Source organism: Pseudochaenichthys georgianus, chromosome 8 (genome assembly GCF_902827115.2).
Source record: "Pseudochaenichthys georgianus chromosome 8, fPseGeo1.2, whole genome shotgun sequence".
NCBI classification, from domain to species: Eukaryota; Metazoa; Chordata; class Actinopteri; order Perciformes; family Channichthyidae; genus Pseudochaenichthys; species Pseudochaenichthys georgianus.
In genome coordinates this window covers 18,116,189-18,140,581 of record NC_047510.2, presented here as the reverse complement: position 1 = coordinate 18,140,581, position 24,393 = coordinate 18,116,189, and the positions used below count along the sequence as shown (strand labels likewise).

At 39.9% G+C, this 24,393-nt stretch overlaps 1 protein-coding gene across 7 annotated transcripts; it reads left to right on the top strand.

Moving 5' to 3' along the window:
• Window positions 1-1,606: 1,606 nt before the first annotated feature.
• msh5 (mutS homolog 5) lies at window positions 1,607-18,354 on the top strand. Of its 7 annotated transcripts, XM_034089565.2 has the most exons (27): window positions 1,648-1,668; window positions 2,183-2,215; window positions 2,569-2,679; window positions 3,038-3,161; window positions 3,326-3,406; window positions 3,694-3,747; window positions 3,854-3,975; window positions 4,257-4,366; window positions 4,766-4,801; window positions 7,804-7,886; window positions 7,977-8,022; window positions 8,718-8,856; window positions 8,994-9,056; window positions 9,150-9,278; window positions 10,510-10,582; window positions 10,729-10,838; window positions 10,997-11,077; window positions 11,368-11,455; window positions 11,751-11,818; window positions 12,102-12,220; window positions 12,677-12,803; window positions 14,506-14,655; window positions 14,915-14,989; window positions 16,301-16,447; window positions 16,740-16,877; window positions 17,063-17,136; window positions 17,608-18,354. In XM_034089565.2, exons 3-27 carry the CDS (start codon window positions 2,581-2,583, stop codon window positions 17,726-17,728), a joined length of 2,457 nt encoding a protein of 818 aa, XP_033945456.1. In that variant the 5' UTR covers window positions 1,648-1,668; window positions 2,183-2,215; window positions 2,569-2,580; the 3' UTR covers window positions 17,729-18,354. The 7 variants fall into 7 exon arrangements, with proteins under 7 accessions (XP_033945458.1, XP_033945455.1, XP_033945460.1 ...); XM_034089567.2 differs by lacking the exon at window positions 2,183-2,215 and having other exon boundaries at window positions 1,607-1,668; window positions 7,804-7,859; XM_034089564.2 differs by lacking the exon at window positions 2,183-2,215 and having other exon boundaries at window positions 1,607-1,668.
• Window positions 18,355-24,393: the final 6,039 nt, after the last annotated feature.

The following is a 24,393-nucleotide window of genomic DNA, read 5'->3' as shown; positions in this document are numbered from 1 at the left end:
GGCACCTAGACCCCACGCAGCATTCTCATCTGTTTGTCATTACTGGTGTCATTTTCTGGTTGCTAACAAACGCCATTTTAAGTTTACAATTTCACATAAACACTGGAAATGGCCATGTCATGGGACCTTTAACTTACAAACAAAACCATGACAATTTTAAATCTCTGAATTAATATACAAAAGCCTGCTCAGCTCAGCTGCTACGTTGCCCATATAAATGTACTTTTTATTTATAACATTACATTACATTTAATTCCAATCCAATCCAAAGCGACTCACAAACATTTAAACCAATGATATCCAATCCATTTTCCAATCCATTTTATTTATATAGCACATTTAAAAACAACAGAGTTGAACAAAGTGCTGTACATCAACAACTGTATAAAAACATAGCATAAATACATAAAAACAGACAGGACATGAAACGAATGTAATACACGAGACAATGAAACCAGATCAGAAGCCACCGACTGAAAAACTCTCCTATATGACGTAAAAACAATACAAAACACTAGTAAGGTAAAAAATAAATAAGTGTCACCTGGTCTGTACAGTAAAAGCCAGGGAAAATAAGTGGGTTTTTAAACGAGATTTAAAAACAGGCAGAGTTGGAGCAAGTCTAACCTGGAGGGGTAATTCGTTCCATAACTTTGGAGCTTCAACAGCAAAGGCTCTTTTCCCCGCTGCTTTAGCCTCGATTTTGGGACTACCAGAAGGAGTTTGTCAGCAGACCTCAGTGACCGTGTGGGTGTGTATGGTTTTAAAAGATCTGCCAGGTACGGTGGGGCTAAAGCGTTCAGGGCCTTGTATGCGAACAGCAACATTTTAAACTGTATTCTAAAATGGACTGGTAGCCAGTGTAAAGAGGCGAGTACAGGCGTAATATGTTCACGCCTGCCTGTCCTTGTAAGGAGGTGTGCAGCAGCATTCTGGACCAGCTGTAGGCGTGACAGGGAAGCCTTGGTCACTCCAATATACAGAGCATTGCAGTAATCCAGTTTAGTGGATATAAAACAATGTATTACTTTCTCAAAGTCATTAAAAGAAAGGAAAGGCTTGACCTTTGCTAAAAGTCTTAGCTGAAAGAAGCTGGATTTGACCACAGAGTTAATCTGTTTGTCTAGTTTAAAATCACGATCAATCCATACACCCAGGTTTGTGACAATGGTTTTCACATATGGGACAAGAGAATCCAGCACAGGTGGGGCATTGGGGCCACCACTGGGTCCAAATATTATGACCTCTGTCTTTTTTTCATTGAATTTTAAAAAGTTCAAGGCCATCCAGGCTCTGATGTCCTGCAGACAGTCAGACAGACGTTGCTGAGGGTTTGGGTCATGCAGATATATATTTTCTTTTCTTTTATCAACAGCTAGGTTTAAGAAAGTTAGTTGTTTAACTCAGTAATGGTAAATGTTAAGTAAAGGTATCACTAAAGTATATAGCCTACTTCTAAAATATAAAATGTCCCAAATTAAAATAAAAACATACAAATATCTTCATAGCCTTTTTTTCTAATCCAATTCAAAATAAATTGTCACATATTGTTAAATAGAAAATAACAATACATTTAAATCAGTGATACGGGGCAATGTTGTCATGACAACAGGCCAGGGGAACACACGCGCACAAAAAAAGGGTGCCCGCCAAAGTGCGTACATGAAGGTAAGCTGAGTTAAGCTAGCTAGGAATCTAACAAACAATCACCACACAAAGTACTTTTCAACTGTTTAATTATAAGTCGATACCTATAGCCTGTTATCTTTACTCTGAAAAGTCATAACCCGACCTGTAAGTAAATGTTAGCTAACTGATACAGATTCTGCTTTTATGGTAGTTCACTTTAGTTAGTTAAGTAGCTCGCCTAGCTAACTCCACTTTGTTTGCTAAACAATTAACCTGGATGCTAGCTTTCTAACTAGCTAATGTTTTAGTTTTTCGAGCATTACATTTAAACATTGTGTTGGTTTAGTGGTACTTTAATGTACTTTAATGAAGTAAACATAGTTGGTACTTGTACTTTAGGAACGTTATTCACATGTACTGCTACTTTTTACTCCACCACAACTCAGGGACATATTGTGCCTATCACTTCATTTACTCGATGCTTTTGTTACTAGTTACCTTGCAGTTACTTTTAACTTATTATTAATACTAAATATATTATTGCATCAATTAGGCTTTACTGGCACAAAGGGGAACATTCACAGCAGTAAGTACATTAATATGTAAAATGTATATGCTTTACAAATGAGCTCCACCTATAAAACCAGCTGCATCATTAGAGCACTGGAAACATTCAAGTGTTAATAATTATAATTCAATAATATATTACGTACTTTGAAATGGGCCAATCTGTACAAATGACTAAGTATAAATGTATTCTTATACTTTTGTGCTCTTACGTAAGAAAATGTTCAGTTAAAGACTATCAATTGTAACCACTTAATGTTATGCAGTAGTATATCACTAAAGTAACACAATTAAGTACTTCGGGCCCACTGTTAGAAAGTCAACTTATTAAAAACATGAAATTATTACCTTGCTTTGATATTTCATATCTAGAACTGACTGATCATGGCAGCAATAGAAAGTCTGAGAGGAGGTGGAGGAGGGTTCATGTTTGGTCAACCGGGCATACATGGAGTTGAAGAAGAGGAGGAAGACTCACCTGCGGTAAGTTCAGAAGTCACTCTAGTACATTTTAATGCAACAACAAATTACCCCAAGTTTCACGAAGTGTTTTATATGAATACAAGGAATATGTTAAGACTCGCCAACTTACAGCACTAAGAAAATGCCAGTAAATTGTTACAGTGAACTCTTTAAAGAAGAACAACATTTTTTTTATTAAATAATTTCATATACTGAAGTTACTGTATCTTAATTCTATTTATTTTTATATTATTTTAATACAGTTTATGTTTTTGTATACATTTATGTTTTTTTGTACATTTATGTTTTTTTAATAAATACTTGGAAGGAGAATAGATTTTGGCAGCAGATGCAAATTCATGTATTTGTTATTTTCCAGATTTTACTGAGTGTTGTAGCCCAGCATGGACAGATTGGCCTCTGCTTCTTTGACAGTAAGGACTCCACTTTAAACTACATGAGAGACATTCCCGACAACCATGAGCTCCACCTGCTGGCCAGAGGTAAACAAAACACTGCCTGTTACATAATATCAGTCTCTACCCTATATAAGATTACATTTCTATTTTCTATGTAATTTCATTAACTCAGAGATGACAATTATGTGTGATCTGACACTTGTGCTTGCCTTACTATACTTATTGTATCTCCTTTTTTCCCTGTTTAGTCATCCAGGAGGTTAGTCCTCATGTAATAATTACCAGTGCAAAGCAGGAGCGCTGCATGACACGGTTCTTGCAACAACTTGGTGAGTTCTGAGAGACAAACATCTCAGTATAGGGCGGGCAAATGAGAAAAATGTCTGTCAGAAGTTTCTAGGTCAAGGGGAATAAAATTAGATTAAGGATGCTTGACACTGCAGAAAGATAGTGTGATAAGGGAGAAGAGTGATTGTATAACTAGTATACATAGCTCTGAAATGCTTTTACTGAGACTTCAGTGAAACAATATTGTCATGTGAAACCACTGCTTGGTAACATTTATTTCATAAAACATGCTGTTTTCTTTTTCAAACTGTCTCCTGTTGTATCCCAGGTTCAAACCCGGACTACAAACCCGAGGTGGTTACTTATCCATATGTTGATTTTGGTAAACAGTCTCCCACCTATAATATTTTTTATCAATCTTAGGCAGGATCTTCTTTATTCATGATTTCCACAATGAACAGATTATGAGTCCATATTGAATGTTGCAGGTCTGGAGGTGGGAAAGCAGAGACTTCTTTCTGCCCATCTGCCTTTCCTTCCTGCCTCCACTTCAGAGAGAAACAAAATGTCTTACCTCTCGTCTTGTATCTCCTTTGACTCTCCCCTGATGGTGAGTCAGCTTTCTACATGTCATCCTATTCATTTTGTCCATCGATGTGAAGGAGCTGATCACGAACTGTCCATCATTAGTGTGTGTGTGTGTGTGTGTGTGTGTGTGTGTGTGTGTGTGTGTGTGTGTGTGTGTGTGTGTGTGTGTGTGTGTGTGTGTGTGTGTGTGGTGTGTGTGTGTGTGTGTGTGTGTGTGTGTGTGTGTGTGTGTGTGTGTGTGTGTGTGTGTGTGTGTGTGTGTGTGTGTGTGTGTGTGTGTGTGTGTGTGTATCCGTTGTGTAGCTGAGGGCAGTGGGCGCTCTGTTGAAATGTCTGGACAGGAGGAGAGTGGGAGTGGAGCTGGAAGACAGCAGTGTTGGAGTTCCTATCCTGCAGTTCAACGCCTACACGCTGTAAGACACATAATAATGTAGCTTTGCACACACACACACACACACACACACACACACACACACACACACACACACACACACACACACACACACACACACACACACACACACACACACACACACACACACACACACACGGGACTGTGGTCACACATTATCTGTAACAAGGACCTTTATAAGTTTTGTCAATGAGAAGTGTTTTTCACTGCTCTCCTTTAAGCCTCACAGGTTTTGTTTATTGGTGGCATGCATTTGTGCCATTGCGTTTTATATTACATTTACATTACGTTTTCTCTATACTCTCTACAGTTAGACCAAATGGGTCTTGTGTGATGCAGGAGTTTTTATTAATGAAAAATAATACTTCTCTAAAATGTGCATTGTTTCTTCCAAATATAGTAAAGGTGTTGTTTGCATTGACCGAGACACCTACAGGTAAGAGTGTTCTCTAGGGTTCGTACGGTCATTGAAAACCTGGAAAAGTCATGGAAATTCAAAATGCAAATTCCAGGCCCTGGAAAAGTTATGGAAAACGATGTTTTTCCCAAAGTTTTGGAAAAGTCATGGAAATGTAACTAATGCGTCAAATATAATTTACATTTTATCAAATCGCCAAAATAATCTGCGGTCGCGAGCTGTTATGTGCCATCATGACGCGCATTGTGTTATTTTTTTATATATGAAGCGCGAGCTGTGTGCTCGAGTCTTCCTGCCTGTCGGTTGAACTCTGCTGCTCCGGTATGAGGGTCAGCTACATTAGCTACGGTGCGTTCGTTAACTGTGCGGAGTCACTGTGGCACAGACTGCACCGCTGGTGAACAGCTGTTAGAACGGCCGTTCAGGTGTTCAGAGCAGAGCGGCAGAGCGTGATGTGAACTGAAATGTTTTTCTGTCACAATATCATTAAGGAATCGTTGAACTAGCTAGTAGTGATGGCGAGATGAAGCCTTATGAAGCTTTGAAGCTTTCCAGCCAATTGGTTCGCAAAAGGGTTCATCTCATGAGGCTTCATCATGGGCTTCATCTGAACACAAACCCCCCTGTTGGTCAAAGTGTGTAAAACAGGCAGATTGGACATCTCAACAGTGTGCTCTCTCATACCGAGTTCGCATTGAGTAAAGCCTTAGAATAACTCTAAACAACGAACATTAAATCATATCTTCATGTTAACAATATTGTTTTTATTCCAGTTGAATGATTGTGATTGAAAAGCCTAAGGAGGCTGGTAAACATTGCAAAGAGGGATTTGTATTCCTTAATAATATTCTTAAACGTAGCCATGTTGTAGCCTGAGAAAGGCTAAACCATATCAAAGAATACATTTATTAACTACATTATCTCATTTAGCTGTAGCTTTTATAAACAACAAAAAAGAAGTATTGTTCAGTCGTTGAACCAGGGACCCTGTGGTCATGAGTCAACTGCTTTCCAGCTGAGCCACAGCAGCACACGCTGAATCTCTCTGAAAACACTGCAACATATGTATTCCTGTATTTATTGATGTTTTTATTCCTACATTTATTTATGCTTGTATCTATTTATACTTATGACATGTTTTGACCTCTATATAAGTGAGGGTCTGAGCTCTCTTAATTCCATCGTGTCACCGGGCCCGGGTACAGGAGGGGTAATATGGTTCTTATAAATACATCCATGGCATGGGTAATATCAGCACTGTGGTTCAACCATCCATGGGTTCAACGGTTCAACCGATCTGAATCGCTTCCTGAAGCAGTCACGTGGTATCGACAGGCAGCGAGGCTTCGTTTGTCATCGATGACGTCACTGGCCCAAAACGATACAAGCCTCGATACATGCTTCACAAAAAGCTTCGGGGATTACTCGACACACGCTCCGAAGCCTCGGCACAATACGTAACATCACTACTAGCTAGCATACATTGTCACTATCTGCTAACGTTAACTTTAGCCTTCGTTTTCTAATAGTTTTCATAGGCTATAAACGGAGGTGGTATAAGTATAGATATTGTGCTTGTACTTTAGTAGAAGTAGAAGTACTCAGGTCTTTTACTTGAGTAAAAGTAGAAGTACTCAGATGTTGTTCTTAAAACTAGAAGTACTCAGATCTTGTACTTGAGTAAAAGTAGAAGTACTCTGATCTTGTAGTAAAAGTAGAAGTACTCAGATCTTGTACTTGAGTAAAAGTAGAAGTACCAGAGTGTAGGAATACTCTGTTACAGTAAAAGTCCTGCATTCAAAATGTTACTCAAGTAAAAGTACAAAAGTATTATCATCAAAATATAGTGAAAGTAGCGACAGTAAAAGTAGTCGTTGTGCAGATTGGTCCATTTCAGAATAATATATATGATATGTTTTATAATGATTTATCATGAAAGTGTTCTCAAAGCTGGTAAAGGTGCAGCTAGTTTGAATGACTTTGTATTCTGCAGGGTAGTTTGTGGATTTACTCCAGGTGGAACTAAAGTCTGATTTAACACTTGATTATATTTCACATCATTCATCCACATCTGTAGAGTAACTAAAGGTATTAAATACATGTAGTGGAGGAAAAGTACACCATGTACCTCTGAACTGTAGAGGAGTAGAAGTACACCATGTACCTCTGAACTGCAGTGGAGTAGAAGTACACCATGTACCTCTGAACTGTAGAGGACTAGAAGTACACCATATACCTCTGAACTGTAGAGGAGTAGAAGTACACCATGTACCTCTGAACTGTAGAGGAGTAGAAGTACAAAGTAGCAAAACATTGAAATACTTAAATAAAGTACAAGTATCTCAAAATTGTACCCACGTATAGTACTTGTTGAGTTTATGAACTTAGTTACTTTACACCAGTGGCTATAAAGATAAAAAGACTAAGCCTTGCACAGAGGCATGAAAATACATTTTCAAAATGCTCAACAGTGCAGCCAAATTATAAACTGACTGCTACACAATTAAAATAAATGCTTTTATATATTTCTATTAGATGTGACTCTTTGGCGTTTCTGTTATTATTGACACTGCTGCTTTCAGGGGGTCAGGGGTCGGGTCCTTGCCACCTTTTTCATACCTGATGACTTTGCCTCCCTGACTACAGTTGCTTTAGCGTGTAGAAGCTAGTAAGCCTACTATTTGATTTGTTTTGATAGGCACAACATGTTTCATATGCAGATCTTATTTTCCTGTTCCATGTTCAAATAAACCATTTTCAGTGGGAATTTTTTTTTGGTCATGGAAAATGAGGTAAAGGTCATTGAGAAGTCATTGAAAATCATTGGTGAAAAAGTGTATGAACCCTGTATTACAAAGAGGTTCTTTATTAAATATACAGTATGTCCCTGAAAGCTGATTTACTAAATATTCCATTCATTGTTTGTTGTTCCATACCTCAAACCTACTGTGCAGCTGTTTAGTATACTGTATGTGTGTCTAGTGTGTTGAGTGTAGCTGTGCACTTTGTATTTGCTTCAGTGTACTGCAGATCTTCAAATCAGAGCTTCACCCATCAGTGTACAAGCTGCATTCAGGTGAAAAGGAAGGACTCAGTCTTTATGGTGCGTCACCTCAATGGCACCCATTACAGTAAAACATTATTTATGTCTGATTGTTTTACATTAACTTAACTGCTTTATGGTGTGTTGCAGGAATTCTGAACCGCTGCAGGTGCAACTTTGGCTCCAAACTGCTACGGTGGGAAACACAAGACACAACAGAACAAATAAAAGCTGTCTTTATTTCATTTTAAAGACAATAAAAGGCTTTAATTAGAAAATTGCTGTTATTTCCTTCATTAGGTATTCAGTATGAAGTTAAACAAAATGTTACCACTATGTTGTATAACAGTGATGCAAAATGTATGCCGTTGATCTGGAAGATGCTGCGGTCATGAAAATGTCAAGGTTTACGTACTACTGCTTGTATCTATGGCAACACGATAAATGTTCCAGCTTTCCCAGCATCATGCTTTATCTCTATTGATACAGTACAAGCTGTGTTTATTATGGGAATATACATTTATATAATGCTGGCCTGTTTCCTTGCACACATTACATACACACATACCCATTATTTTTTTCATATTTTTTGATTCAGAAATCTGGGTTTCTGGTTGTTGTGACCGAAAAATACTACTATAAGTTTGCTCATGCGTACTTTTGGTTTATTAATATCAAGGTTCAAGGCTTTTATTGGTCATACGAACATAGCTACAGTGTAGTTATGACGATGAAAATCTTAGGTCACAGGCTCCTCCAACAGTGCAACACTATAAAAGAGAAAAATATTAAAAAAAATAGTGCAAGTAAATACAAAAAGAAAAATAGTGAAATAGAGTCTATATACAAGTGATATACCTCAAGTGTAAGGTTTGTCCTCTTCTCTCTCAGCCAGTGGTTTATGCGGCCAACACAGGACCTGGCTGTGTTACAAAGGAGACAGGAAGTGATTCGTTTCTTCACGTCGCCCCGTAACTCCGACGCCCTGAACACCCTTCAGTCTTCGCTACGCAACATCAGAAACATACCAGTAACAACTCTCATAGATTTCCCCATTTTTTTCTCCTTATTTGTATCCATTTATCTTTTAAAAAAGCTGTGTCGCCACCTGAGAGTAGATCATATGTGTCTGCTAACCCAGTCTGTGTGTATGCTTGTGTGTGTTAGACTCTTCTGCGCAGGATGTCTCTCTCTCACACCAAAGTGAATGACTGGCAGTGTCTCTACAAGGTTGGAGCTGCAGTATTACCACATGCACCTTACGCACCATGACAGGCTTTGTTGAATGTGTGTGCAAAATGTTGTATTGTGTGTGTTTGTCAGACAGTGTACAACGCAGTGTGTATCAGGGACACAGTGCGACACCTGCCTCAGTCCATTCATCTCTTCCGGGATATCAGTGAAGGGTTGTCTGACGACCTCCACCATATTGCCACCCTCATCAGCCGAGTTGTGAGAGACACACATACAATACAGTACATACTGTAATAATACATATTGTACAGATAGTTTTGCAGAGCAGGAACTGGGGCGATAAAATTCCAATAAAATAAACTGGAATTTACAAGAATAAAGTTGAAAGATTACTAGGAAGAATAGTGTTTCCTTTTTGTAAAGAAACAGCACTTCCCTTTTCAAGACACAAACAACATCATTGCATCACAGACATCTCTCCTTTACATGCATTATGCCAGCTTAAGTGGGTGACATTGCCAAATTATTCTTTTGATAAATATAGTAGCCTATATTTTACTTTTAAATTAGATTTTGAAATATTAGGGATTTTAGCCAAATATCACCATATTATCAAAAGCATCTGGACTTTGAAGAGTCTTTGCTGTGATGTGGAGCTATTCAGAAGTAAACAACATATATGATTAAATGATGAATGATATCCCCCTCTTCTAAATGTTGCATATTCTCACTTATTTGGTATTTCCCTGGTGGGATATGTGATGTGTGGTTGCCCAATCTTGCAAAGGGATGAAATGCGGTTCCTTCGGAAAAAAACAACTACACTTTTTTCCAAGTTTTTTCCTTTCATCTCAATTCAATTCAAAACCTTTATTTATCCAGGTAAAATCCCATTGAGATCAATGATCACTTTTTCAAGGGAGACCTGCAGAGAATATAAACATGTTTGTTTCTTGTCAATGTAACACTTAAAGGTAGGGTAAGTAAGAATGGAGAAACCAGCTCGAGTGCGCTAGAATTGGAAAGTACACAACCGAAAACAAATCTGCCCCTTCCTTCAGACTTCCTTACAGAGCCCCTCCTCCAACACACACGAACGCGCACATGACCAATGAGGGCACGAGATAAGTAGGAAGGCTGACAGGCAGGTAGGCCATCCAGTTACTTTAGCCGGGCCGGCTCAGATGATTGGTCGTGCTTTTTACAGGGCCACGGATTCCACAGATGACATTTTTTAATGTATTTATTGTCAAAGCATTTAATATATTCATTGCTATCGGGATGTTAAGAGCATTCCATGGAATATAACAAAAAGTGTTTCTGTGTGAAGTGAATTACCTACCCCACCTTTAATGTTTGTAAAGTTATTACATCTGAATATTAATCCCAGGCTCTATATTCGTTTTTTCATACAACTGCCCATTATAACATGTTACTTATTAGATTGGTATTAATGAGTTTGACTCCATCTTTGATACGGAACATATAGGTGGATTTTGAAACCAGCATAGCCGAGAACCGCTTCACGATCAAACCTGACGTGGACCCAGCAATCGATGACAGTAGGTATCTCCAAACTGCACTCAAAACTGAAAGAGTGGTATAATAATAATTAAAAAAAAACTGATCCAAAATCTATGTGTTTGAGGCTTTGTTTACAAATGTTTATTGATTTAAAGTCCTAACAGTACTCCTTTCTTTCTGTCAGAGAAGAGAAGGATGATGGGATTGTCCGACTTCCTGACAGATGTGGCCAGAAGAGAGCTGGAACATCTGGACGCTCGCATTCCCTCCTGCTGCGTCATCTACATCCCTCTGGTCTCTGAGCTTTACACACACAGCTACCAGTGGATCTGTCAAACAACAACATTATATTTACTCGTCTGGGTTGAGCCCACATATACTTATAATCTCAGATATGGTGGAAACTGAGTCTATGTTGCACCTCATATATCATTCTTAAATTACCCTCACAGATTGGATTCCTGCTGTCTGTCCCTCGCCTGCCCAGCATGGCGGAGAAGGAGGATTTTGAGATAGAGGGGCTTGATTTTATGGTTTGTAGGATCTTGTCAACGTGTTAATTGTGTTAGTTTGCATTCTTCAAAATAAAATCCTCATGAGAGGCTGTGGCTCAGTAGATAGTGTGCTGAACTTCAAATCAGGGGGTAGCAAGTTCGAGTCCCACTGCAGTCAGCATGTCGTTGTGTCCCTGAGACACTTCACCCCAAATTGTTCCTGTGGAGATTGCCCACAGTATTGAATGTATGTAAGTCGCTTTGGATAAAGGCGTCTAACAAGTGAAATGTAATGTAATGTTGTTTAATACCTTTGCCTTGTGGAGTAGTTCCTGTCAGAAGACCGTCTGCACTACCGCAGTCAGAGAACCAAGGAGCTCGACGACCTCCTAGGAGACTTGCACTGTGACATCAGAGGTCTTTAACTTTTTAACAAACAGAATCTTTATCTCATTTTTGTTTACCTGGATTTTTCATAAATTACTTAAACCACTAAAGGCATTCCTGGTTGTATACTTCCTATTAATTTAACTTGCTTTATATCTTGTTATTGTTCATTTGTAAATTCAACATATATATTTTCTACTTTCTTGTTTATTTCTAGTCTTTTAATTTGTGTTGTACAATGCCATGTCTTTTTATGCTGCCGCAACACAAACATTTCCCAAAATGGGATCATTAAAGTACTATCTTATCTTATCTTATCCCTCAGACATGGAGACGGCAGTAATGACACAGTTGCAGAACGCAGTCCTCGAGAGGAGCGCCTCCCTTTACAAAGTTAGTGAGCATCGCTCCGCACACCCGGTGACAGATGGTGCTATTGCTACATGCTGTAATTGCACATTTTATTGTGATTTTTGAGGCGAGACTGAGCATCAAGTTTGGATGATGAAAATGTGTCATTACAATATAGTAGCTCTGGTGTTCTAGCTATTGCAGCTTGGCAATTAAACTAATGTTAGAGAAGCAATTAGTTTTATTAAGATAAAGACTTTCAGGGTTATAACGTTTTATTGAAGTGATTATTGAACTACCAGTGTGTAATGTGTGTGTGGTGCAGGTTCTGGATCTCACTGCTGAGCTGGACTGTCTGATGGCCCTGAGCAGCGCCTCCCAGGAGTACGGCTACACCTCGCCCAAACTGTCCAGCCACAGGAAGATCTCCATCACACAGGGCAGGTTGGCATTCACACACTGATGGAAACTATCATTAAGGAACTTTTTGTAGTTTAAAACTTCAATTAACATTCATGTAAGCTAATCTACCAATACTTTGATTAATAATCACATACAAAATACACATACCCACACACCAAAGCATTTGATGTGTACGGTCCTTGGGCACAGACGTTTGTAGGTTAATAGCGTATCTTTGTGTGTATTGTGCATCTTATTGTTCCTCGTCTGGCTCCATTGCCTTCTTTGTGGTTGTTTTGTGTCTCCTTGTAGTTGTTTGATTTACTTTCCAACTATAAATATGAATTCAAACAGGCGACGGTCCAGCTGGCCATTGGCTCCTATGGCCTTCCTTTGGGCCTGTGCCCAATAGGCCAATTCAATAATCCATCTGTGGTTGTATTCAGTATGAGAGTGTAGTAAAGTACTCATGAATGTCTGTATTTGTATGTCTTCTAGACACCCGCTGTTAGAGTTGTGCTCTCCTGTGTTTGTGGCCAACTCCTTCCAGAGCTCAGAGTCACACAGCAGAGTGAAGGTCATCACTGGCCCCAACTCATCGGGCAAGAGCATCTACCTCAAACAGGTGAGGCAAACCAGCACACTTATTTCATGCTACCAACGTTTATTAATGACTATGTTTTCCTCCTACTTTCATTTTGATCAGATCAAACTGCTTTAAAGTGGAAACCACACCCATATGTATCAGGGTTTCCGTTAGCCGGTAATTACCGGTTTTTAGCTGGTAAAATTTATTAAAAACCGGTAAATTCAAAACCTGCCGGTCAAAATGTCTGGTAATAATTAGGGAGGCTCCGATCGATCGGCCGCCGGTCATTATCGGCCGATATTCACTCTTAATAGTTTGATCGGTGCTCTCTATAAAGGCCGATCAGGAGAGCTGGATCTGATCGATATGGACATAAACGCGAGTGAAGTGTAACCGGAGCGAGAGAGAGATCAGATCAGCTGCTGAGTCTGACCGAGACACGCAGCTCTGTATAATCACCTGAAGCCCCGCCCTCTGTTTAGCGAGCTGCAGGAGCTGCATGAGAAACTGACGGGCTGTCAGGAGAGAGAGGGAGGGAGAGGGGAAAAGAGAGGCTCCGTTTCTCCCGTGTTATTATTCAAATGTAATGTGCACTTTTGAATAATGTACGTTATCTACTACAAGTAGTTTATGTTGTTTGTTGTTTGTGGAATCATTTATTGAAAAATGAATCTGAATTTTTCGATCTGTTACAATTATAAACTGAAGCAATATAAAAATGAGCCCCGTGAACTGAGTTTTAAACTGAAGCATATCTGCTCATAGTCCGGTAATTACATGCTAACGGAAACTCTGCCTCACAACTCTTATTATTATTGAAATATGACCGGTAAGTTTCAAATTAGTCCGGTAAAATAAATTCTGCCCGGACATTTGACCGGCGAGGAAAAATCCTAGCGGAAACCCTGATATGTATATGTCATGCACACCAGCAGACAAACCAATATTATTTTGCTCCACCCAGTGCTGAGCTGTGTTCGGGCAAGTGGTTACTGCGAAACCAAAGCCCAGTGAAACTATATAAGTGAGATACAATACTGATTACAAATCTTCATCTTCTTCATTATCTGCTTTTAAAAACTGTTTATTCTGCTACAGTGGTTTCCCCTTTAGCAGTCTGCTGTCAGGATGGCATGCAGATGTATATTGTCTCTTTCAACTATCTAACTTAATTAATTATGGGTATCAGCAAAAGCCTTGAAGCTGTCATTTGCAATTTAATCTTAAAAACCCATTTAGAGTGCAGTAATTAAGGGTGACAATAGGGTGTCCTAATGAGAATGTCTTAATGTTACCCTCAGGAGGAATTGTGTCATCCAGGCTGATTTTAAAATCACAGATGTGCCTTAGTGCTGGGTTATATGAAGAAAATTAAATATCACAACATTTCTGATAAACCCTTTTTGATATAGATATTACGAGGATATTGTTGTTTTGACTATTGGTGCTTTCATAACATAACATATTTACCTAATTGAATCAGTAATGTGGATATAAGGAAAAAGTGACTAATACTAATAGACCTGCTGGAACAGTTTTGGAGTAGTAAAAGTTCATTTATTTAATGTAGTGCAGCATTTAAACCAGGAAAAGGCAATGATGCTTTATTAGGTTATCCAAAGTCTTAGACAATATCCAGCCCTTCTGTATCTCTGCTCTCCCGTTTGGTCAAGTTCACACAGCATCACTCATCATCACTCATCATCCAACCCTGACCTCTTCTGATTTGACTTGTCAGGTTGGTCTGATTGTGTTCATGGCTCTGATTGGCTCAGACGTACCCGCGAAGGAGGCGGACATTGGTCTGCTGGATGGGATTTTTACCCGCATGCAGAGCAGAGAGTCTGTGTCTGTTGGCCTCAGCACCTTCATGATAGACCTTAACCAGGTACCTAACACACACACTTTGTATGCCCATAAGTAACTGTGTGTGTGTGTGTGTGTGTGTGTGTGTGTGTGTGTGTGTGTGTGTGTGTGTGTGTGTGTGTGGGTGTGTGTGTGTGTGTGTGTGTGTGTGTGTGTGTGTGTGTGTGTGTGTGTGTGGAAATACAAGTTATGAACTGTCCTCCCACTCCACTCCAACTCTCCACCTGCCATAACACACACATTCTCACACAATAAAACCAAACTTTGTCTCTATTCTCCAGATGGCCCACGCAATCAACAGCAGTACTGGCAACTCGTTAGTTCTCATCGATGAATTTGGGAAAGGAACTAACACAGTAAGCAAAACCCTGTTCCAGCACTTTGTGAACTAAACATAAACACATAACAAGGACAAACAGGGTTGCGAATGTGAGGCGCCTGAAACCAATTCCAGACGGCATTATCTCATTTAGGGCAAACGCACAACAGACCTTCAGCCCAACATGTGCCTCCTGTCAGCAGAAAACAGCAGCAGCTGCTCATTTAAAGAGAGGTGTGAGTGTGTGCCTCCTGCAGGCAAGAGGAGAAATATAGACTGCAAAGACTGCTGACTTTCATTTAGTTTCAAATATATTTCTTTATATTTCAGAATTAGCAACTGGTGTACATTTCCTGCTGGATACTGGGAAATGTGCAGAGCATCATTTTGTTCCTGTCTGCAGAGTTACTCTGGAGAAGGGACACACCAGTTGTTTGTTCCTAAAAGACAAACTGGTGTAGGATACAGAGGAAAGAAGAAAACTAAAAATGATAATATACTAATACCAATATTTTATTATTAGTCAATTATTATTATTATTAGTCAATTTTTTGAACATGTTCAAAACAAACAAAAATAATAATAATAATAATAATACAAATAAATACTTAAATTGTTTTCTTCATGTTCAAAAGGGGCAAGAAGAAGTTTCTGGTCCGACCCCCTCTAGCATACATTGTTCATGAAAATAAAAGTTCAGGTCATCGTCATCAGCATCCGTGATATTTGATTCATTGTTTTAAACAAATCATTCCTTTGTACAAAAACAAGAACAAATAATCTTTACAGGTAAACCAAAACCGTCAACGACAAGAAATAACAAGTTCACAGGTCCTGCTCATAACCATTCAGGGTTTGGTTTCTAAATCATTTTTTATAGTTTCAATATGGGTCGAATAAGTTCCATCCTAGCGCTGTACATAGATACTAATGACAAGAAAGTGGCTATAATCAATACTTGTTATCTCTGTTAAGCTGGATCTATTACTGAGCAACTGTGCGCTAACACATTTTGCATATTGAATGAAAAGGTTGTCGACTTGAAAAAGATAAAAGGATTCTCTAAAAGCTAACACACTGTGTTGTCACAGCAACAAGCTGAACTTTAATTATTGTATATCTGAGTATTCCTAGTAATATCTGAAACAAAAAGAAACCGAACTGTAACTGTTACATTCTTACCTGTAGGTGGTGTATGTGTCACATTTAGGCAGCTTTTGCTTTCTTTTCTGGTTGTTGCGTGTCAAACCTGTCTTCCTATTTTCTTTTGTTGTTTCTCCTCATAACTTTCGGATATAAATGCAAAATGCCCCCTGTCAAAAGTCAAATGTAAAATGCTCCTCTTCAGGTGGATGGAATGTCCTTGCTGGCTGCATCCATCTCTCACTGGCTGAGAAAACCTCTGGGGGAAGTTCCTCATGTCCTGCTGGCCACTAACTTCCACAGTTTGCTGCAGCTGGGCCTGCTTCCCTCCTCTGGCCTGCTCTCTCTTCTGGTACTGAGGATTACAGCAACACAATGTAGCCTGAAGCTTCTTGTTAATGCTCGATGATAAACTAATGTGCTGCATGTTGACAACTTCCAAATGACCAACGAGCTAACGAGACTCCAGTCCAGATTATTTTGATTATTAGAAGTCTACCTGTGTGTGTGTGTGTGTGTGTGTGTGTGTGTGTGTGTGTGTGTGTGTGTGTGTGTGTGTGTGTGTGTGTGTGTGTGTGTGTGTGTGTGTGTGTGTGTGTGTGTGTGTGTGTGTGTGTGTGCGTGTGCGTGTGTGTGTGTGTTAGACTCTAGAGACGGCCGTGGATGGGGATGAGTTGGTGTTTCTGTACCAACTTAAGGAGGGAATCTGCCAGTCCAGCTATGCTGCCAACATCGCTAAACTGGCAGGCCTGCCAGCCAGTCTCGTGCAGAGAGGGGTGGAGGTAAACAAACAAACACAAACATAAATACAAGCACATGGATACACAGGAACCTGCTTACATATACTGATTTCTTGTGTGTGTGTGTATGTGTGTGTGTGTGTGTGTGTGTGTGTGTGTGTGTGTGTGTGTGCGTGCGTGCGTGCGTGCGTGCGTGTGTGGGTGGGTGGGTGGGTGGGTGTTGCCAGGTTTCTGAACTGTACAGGACAGGAAGAGTCATCAAACGCATTGACAAAGCATCATCTGATGAGCAGGCTGACAGGTTTGTTACAGGGCAAGTTCCCCACTTAAACTTCCCTTAACTTGCACTGATATATCACTGATATCATTCACACACACACACACACACACACACACACACACACACACACACACACACACACACACACACACACACGCGCACACGCACACACACACACACACACACACACACACACACACACACACACACACACACACACACAGCTTGCCATGCCATTGGGAGTCATTTGGGGTCAAGTATTTTACACAAGGATAAAGGGGGCTGAAATTGATCCACCAACCTCCTGATTGTTAGTGGCCGATTTCTCTAACCATCTGCAACTAGTAGCATACAAATCTAGATTGATGAAAAGAGTGCAGGTAAGAGGAAAGACATTTCATTTGGATTTTCAGGCAAACTGTCTCTCTCAACTCACAAAGTGAAGTTAAGGAGGATGTGAAAAGGATATGTTTGTATGTGTGTGACGGACAGGTGCAGGACAGTGGTGGAGGCGTTCCTGAGCCTCGACCTGGAGGACAGAGATTTTGACCTTCAGCACTTCATGAAAGAGGATTTGCTGCCCTCTGCTGGGGATCTGCTGAACCGCAGCTGAGCGGGTCTGCTGAGGCACGTTCTACTGCTCTGTGGTCAGTTTGTTTGTTCACTATCTAATGTTTCCAGCTGGTTTTCTGGAGAGGGTAGGGTTTTACTGATTTGTATATCTACAAGTGTATGACATGAAAAGACTTGTGACTGTGTTGCAAAGGTTTATGTTGGAGCAAATCATTTTTTGATTCAGTAAAAAAAGTTCTGTAATTTTTTTTTCATCTTTCATAAGGTTCAGTCAATTCAGCTTCCCAGTCGTTTGCTCTCTTTTGTGTTTACAACATTAAAACATGCCGGTTGTTTATCACCGTGCTCTCGTTGAGGCTTCGCTGAGGTGCCAGGTGGTGAGGACAGCCACAGTGAGACACAAAAGTGTGACGTGTGGAAGTTTGTGCGCCGAGTTGCACAGAGGAGTGTTGCAGCAGTGTTTGGTCATGACAAAGATGGTGCTGTTTCGAGAAGAGCTCCACCGTGTTCTCCACATCGCACTCCTCCGCCTTCACACAACCCAGAGTCTTAACGTCCAGAGTATCAGCTGGGAAGACAAGAGGATGGTGCTCAGTATAACATAGGAAGTCAATTAAATACATTACATGGTTCCCACGCGTCCTTGACAGAAAAATGGAGAGGATCAAGGCCTCTATGTTTTAGCCTGGACATCCTCTTCTGGCCAAGGCTGCTCTCACCAACAGTCAATCTGTTGAGGACAGAAGCGTGGCCGCATCTCTGGATGTATTTTTATGAAATAGAAAGAATTGACAGAACGTGCTTGAATGTTTTTTTACTTAACGTCAGTAACTGGGAAATTGTAAAAACATTCTTTGTCATTGTTTCACACGCCACCTGCCTTGAGAAATGAAACATAATTAACTTTGATTTAATCTAAACACAACAGAAGATGAAGTCAAGGAGTGGAGATCAACTCAATAAATAGCTTAAACATACATATATCTGGGAGCATCTGATTGATTGACATCAGTGCTTTAACTGGAGTATGAGTGAACAAGAATGGTTCTAGATAAGGGGGCTTAAAATGAAGCAAAAACAAAATACACTACAGGAGATCTTGTTGTCTTTTTCCCGTGAAAAGGCGGCTGCATTTTGAACTAACTGCAGAGGACTAATACATAACTGTTCTACACCCACATACAAAGAATTACAGGAGTCAGTCCGAGAAGTGATCAATAATTTGAAATCTTTGGGTTCTTGAAATTCCTCGAAAAGCCATTACATTTCATTTGAATGAAGGTAAAGAAACCCTCCATACTGTAAGTAGCCCCTATTGGTGATCAACTTTAACACTCTTTGAATGCTTACATTTAAATGAATAAACGTTCACTGAGAAAAAACACAATCCTAACCAACACACCTGCCTTCCCTTTGCCCGTGTATCAGCGCTCCCGGCCTTGCAGGTCGTTTTGGTCGTAAAGCAGGTGTCCCAGAAGCCCAGGTCGCAACGGAAACACTCGAGAATATTCCATTCTTCAAATGCGTCCGACTCAAAGAGCTGCACCCCCGCCTTCTCCTCGCCTGAGCCACAGTCACACCACAGACACAGGACACTTTGATGCACTGAACGTGTTGAGAAAATATCTAACAGTAAGATAATTGAAACAAATTGGTAAGATTATTATCAAAATGATTTTGAATTTCATTTTCTGTGAACTTCATGTAACAGTTAGGTCCCATTGAGTTTGGAAACTTCTATTCCAAGCAAGGTCAAAGTGGCAAGACTGCGGTAAAAAAAGACAACCCAGCGAAGAACAGATGATATACAGTACGCTTATCAACAGTTGGATGAAAAGCTTTGAATTATTCAGATTTGAAGCATTTATGTAATGTGTTGTTGGACACATTCATTATTCAGGGGGTGCTGAATGTGTGAAAGTGTTGGAGCGCTGTTGAAGGACATCAAGCCAAACTGATGAGCTGCATTCTGCCGAGCTTTTGAGCATCTCCGAAACATTTTGTTTATTCTGCAGCAGTCTGGAATTTGTTTCTATGAGTGGATAACTTGTGTTATTCAGAGAGTGCTCCAAGTTTTAGAGCAGCATCGTGTTTTTATTAACCAGACAGATACTGGAATTAATAGAAAAAGTTGGTAGCATGTAGTGCAGGAGTGGGACGAAGCCCTAGTTTTCTGAGCCCACTGTCCTGCACAATCTTGTATAATAATAATAAAAGTGTCACGTTTGCTCTTGAAATGTGAAGGAGACAGCTATTTTGTACTTTTTGAGCATAAAACGTTTTTGATCTGTCCTTTAAATGTGGCTGGAAATCCCTTCTCGGGTCTTGATTTTAAGCTCATGCTAGAAATCCATTTTAAATCCAGAATAACTGCAAGTACAGCATATTTTGATACAAAAAGGTGATTATCCAGGTAGCTCTGATGGTAACAGTGTCCACAGATGTAGCGTTGGAGTGTATTGTCAGAGGACGTCCAGTTGCCAAATACCTCTAGAGCTGCTTTAGACTGCTGCTGCTGCTGGAAGACAATAATCTCCTTCGGACCGCCACATGAGTTTGAATGACTTGCAATCCTTATCCGCTCTCACCTCGTTAGCTAATGCAAGCTCAGGTAAACGAACGGGCAAAAGGGGTGAGCTGTGATTAATCCCTAGCTCAGACTCACTAAATCTGAACTGACAGCTTGTTAGGTATAGCTAATCGGTGCAGTCTTTTACAACCGTCCTGAAATAAATCCTCTTAATCAATCATTGGTGAGACGAATAGACTATACTCCGAATACATTTGATAATGAATTAAAAAATTTGTTTTCCAAGCAAAAATGTGGTGATTCACATTTCTCAGAGCTTTGCTGCTTTTCATTGACAGACATTATAGTTGATAGAATACTTTAAGTAAAGTACAAAGAGATTGTATTGTAGGGTTAGACAGTATAGTAAAACAGGCCTTGTTGTTTTCTCACAAATCAACAAGGGCTTTTTCCTTGTAATTCATATTTATAAAGTACTTATTAAGTACCACCAATAAACTGTTTCTCATTAATAATAATCACCAAAAATATTGTTTTAATTTTCAGTAGTTCCTGAACACTTTTAGACTTCGAGGCCCACCTACAACAAACCGAGCCACTACATGGTCTTACCTTTAGCAGCTGGTAACATCATTATGGCAAAAACACAGAGGGATGATAGTCCTTTCATGTTGCGCTGGATACTTCCTTCATTGACTGCAGCATGAGGACTGCTGAGGGGAAGGGTCGAACCATAGGAGTCGAACGCAGGAGATTAGATCAGGAATAAACCTGCACTTTGTTCCGGACGGATCACAGCCGCTGAGAGCAGGCACGTGCACACATAGACCTCAAAGTGGGCTTGAGCCCCTGCCTTTTTTCTTCCTCCAGAGAAAGTGCCCTTTTTATGGGGTGCTTTTTATTTTTATTTAATTTAAATAAATGAATATGTATCTACTGCTGTTTGCGCACACTTTCCAAAAAGATATTGATTGAATAAAAAATAAAAATATCAGGTCGGGAGATTAGACTGAAGTTCCGCTGCTCTCTCTCCCCTCCCTCCCCTCCCTCCACGTCTCGCGCACAGCGGTGCGGACATCAGCAGTCCCTTCAGACAGACAGGTAGCAGCATCTCCCACTTTACTGTCCCACATTATGCCGGCTTTTCTTGGTTTATTTTGAAGGTGAGTGGTGATGAACAAATGACTAAGCTGCCGGTGTGTGAAAGACACACTCAAAAGCCAAAGTACAGAAGAGAGGCTTTCTGATCTCCAAGATCACCGACCTCGGCCTAGGTGAAAGGCGAGATCTACCTATTGCAGAATTGAGTGAAAAAGACGGCCCCGACAGTGCTTCCAATTCGAGGCCTTTTATATTATAGGCTAATTGCATCTGAATTACTGTTACAATGAAGGCTCCATAATCAGCTCACGGCATATAGGCAGGGGTAAAGTGCTATTTGTTATGAGTGGGGGGTGGACCTCACCTACTCTATGGGGGTCCTCACCTCCTCTGGGTCCTCACCTCCTCTAGGGGGGTCCGGGGGGGATGCTACCCCGGGAAGATTTTTTTTTAAATATTGAAGTTGAAAGCATCAATCTGGTGCACTTTGAGAGCAAAATGAAGAGATCTATGGATACATCTCTCAACACCCAGATGAAACACAACTGTAAACAGATGTTCTTTTTCTTTATGGATATTTTACAAATCACTCCCCTTTTAAACTGTATTCTTGTTTTACTGCCATATAGTATTTCATACCTGTTTTTCATTTATTCTCGTAGTGTTTGTATAACTATAATGATCATCTGAAGGTGTGCCTCGGAAATAATCTTTTTAATAATTTGTGACAAAACCGTTCTAAACACTCAGAGAGTCCTTTAGCTCACCTGAGTCTCTCAGTCTGACAGGGGAGGACTCTCCTCCAGCCTGTTGTGGAAACAGATCCTTATGTCCGTTAGTGCCCCCGCTAGCACCGGTCCCTCTCTCTCCCTCTCCCTCTCTCTATCACACTAATAATGCACTATTGCCACACACACACAGAGCCGAGCTTGAATGACACAAGCACACGTGTATTTCCATGCAACTCTTTGATTGGTCTTGTGACTTGTCTCTATTGCATTCATTGAACACGGGAAATTTCAGTCCTGCCGTCCTCTCTTGTGTCATGATGAGGTTCACGTAAAGCACGGTTAATGTATTATATTATGTGTCTCAATATATACGTCAATCAAGTGGCACCTGCTAACGGGGTGGTGGATGATAGGTTTACATCTAAAAACGTATTTTTCAAACATTATTATTATTATTTTTTTTTATTTTTTTTTTACGGCCCGCGATCTACCCGCACCACCGATCGACTGGTTGGCGACCACTGATCTACAGGGACATGGCCCCCAGAAGGTTGCTGCTGTAAGGGAGGAAGGAGCATGGGAAGGAGAGACAGCAAGTGAAGACACGAAAACATATTTAACAACTTCCAAGTGCAAAGAAAGATACAAGATACAAAGAAAGTTAGTAACAAAAGAAATTATTAACAAAATATTTAATTTCAGATTTCAAGACCTTGTTAAATAATTTCAGTAAAGTTGCAGTATTTTTGCATGTTCTTAATAAATATTTTTGATGTTTTGTCCAATTAAATTAAATTAAGTAAATGAGTAGGAGAGGAGAGCAGAATGCACTAAGTGTAATTGTTGTAACTAAACTTAGCCCTACTTGTAGTTTGGAGTGTAGGTTGGTTTGCGTATTTATGTAGAGAACAGCCTTTTTCAGTTTTGTGTGAAGATTTTTGTTGATTTTGAAGTGTTATTCATTTTAATACCACAAAAATAATTAAAAGGACTTAATGTTGTGCTAAAATAAACTAATTAGTATAGCAATTAACTAGTAGCATAGAAAACATGCACATTGTGGCATAGTTTCCTTTGTTGATGTCTGCTCTTGTGCTTAGTGAATACTAAAGAAGACCATTGTCTCTGTGTTAACTGATTATTTTGCAGAATTATGTTGAGTATTAAACAATTGCGTGAGTGTGAGGGTATTCAAATTAATTGGTCGGTAAGCCAGAGATGTGCAACTATATTTAACTTTTAGTTTTACATTTTTTTTAATAAATTATTATGGGATGTGCCCTTTTTCTCACTTGAGCCCCTGCCCCCCAAAATGTCTGTGCACGTCCCTGGCTGAGAGGCTGACGAAGATAAAACAACGGGTGGGAAGTGGAGTTCGGCCACCAGAGAGATTTTGTGTCTCCTTAAGTGTTTGTAACTCATTCCTCAGTTTTTACGAAATACTGAATGCCAGATGTGGACAAAGGTGGTGGAACATATTTCTCCATCCAGCCGATCACTGTTTATAAACACGCTGCGGTCACTTTTCAGACTAGTGAAAAGAAAATGTCATTAAAAAAAAAAATCTTTTGTTTCTCCGAATGTGATAATGCATCATTGGCATATTTAAACAATCATTTTAAATAAAAAAATAAATATTGTAAGGTCATCAACTGTTTCATGGTGTTATCTATTAGTTTTGTGTTGACCCTATCCACCTGCAGTGTCTCCCCTAAACGTAATCCTATTTCTCTGCCTTAAACTGGCATCTTCCTCCCTCACACCTTTTAAACCCAAAAAGTGTTGTTCACAGTTTCTCTATCTCTCTTGGGGAACGGAGAAAGTGCATGTGTCCTGAGTCAGTGCAGGGTTAAGCAGCTTACAGCCTACGGTCCATCTGCTTATATATGTATCTAAGGAGGGGATTTAACGCAGCTATATTCTCAATGCAGCAAAAAAGAGAAAAAAGACGTCTTGCTGAGTTATGTAACAACACTGTTGAACAAGCACAGGGGAGAAACCTCAATGATTTCTTGAAATCTGTGTTGCCGCAGGACTATCTGTGTGTGTGTGAAGATATGTAACAGCCTCTGGTCGGTTTAGTTTCCGACTGAAAGAGGAATGATGCCTCTAAATATGTATTAGGACAAATTCATCTTGCTACTGACAGCAGAAATGGTTAATAAATATAAAGCAATTTAAAGATGTTATGATACTTTTGGAGGATTGTGATGCAGTTGAACGATATTGCATTATACAGACGTGGAGTTTTAGCCTACCCTCATTGATATAAATGGGATGGACACAATAATAGAAACACATTAGCATGCATAATGCGTAGAATAATGGACCTCTTGAACATAA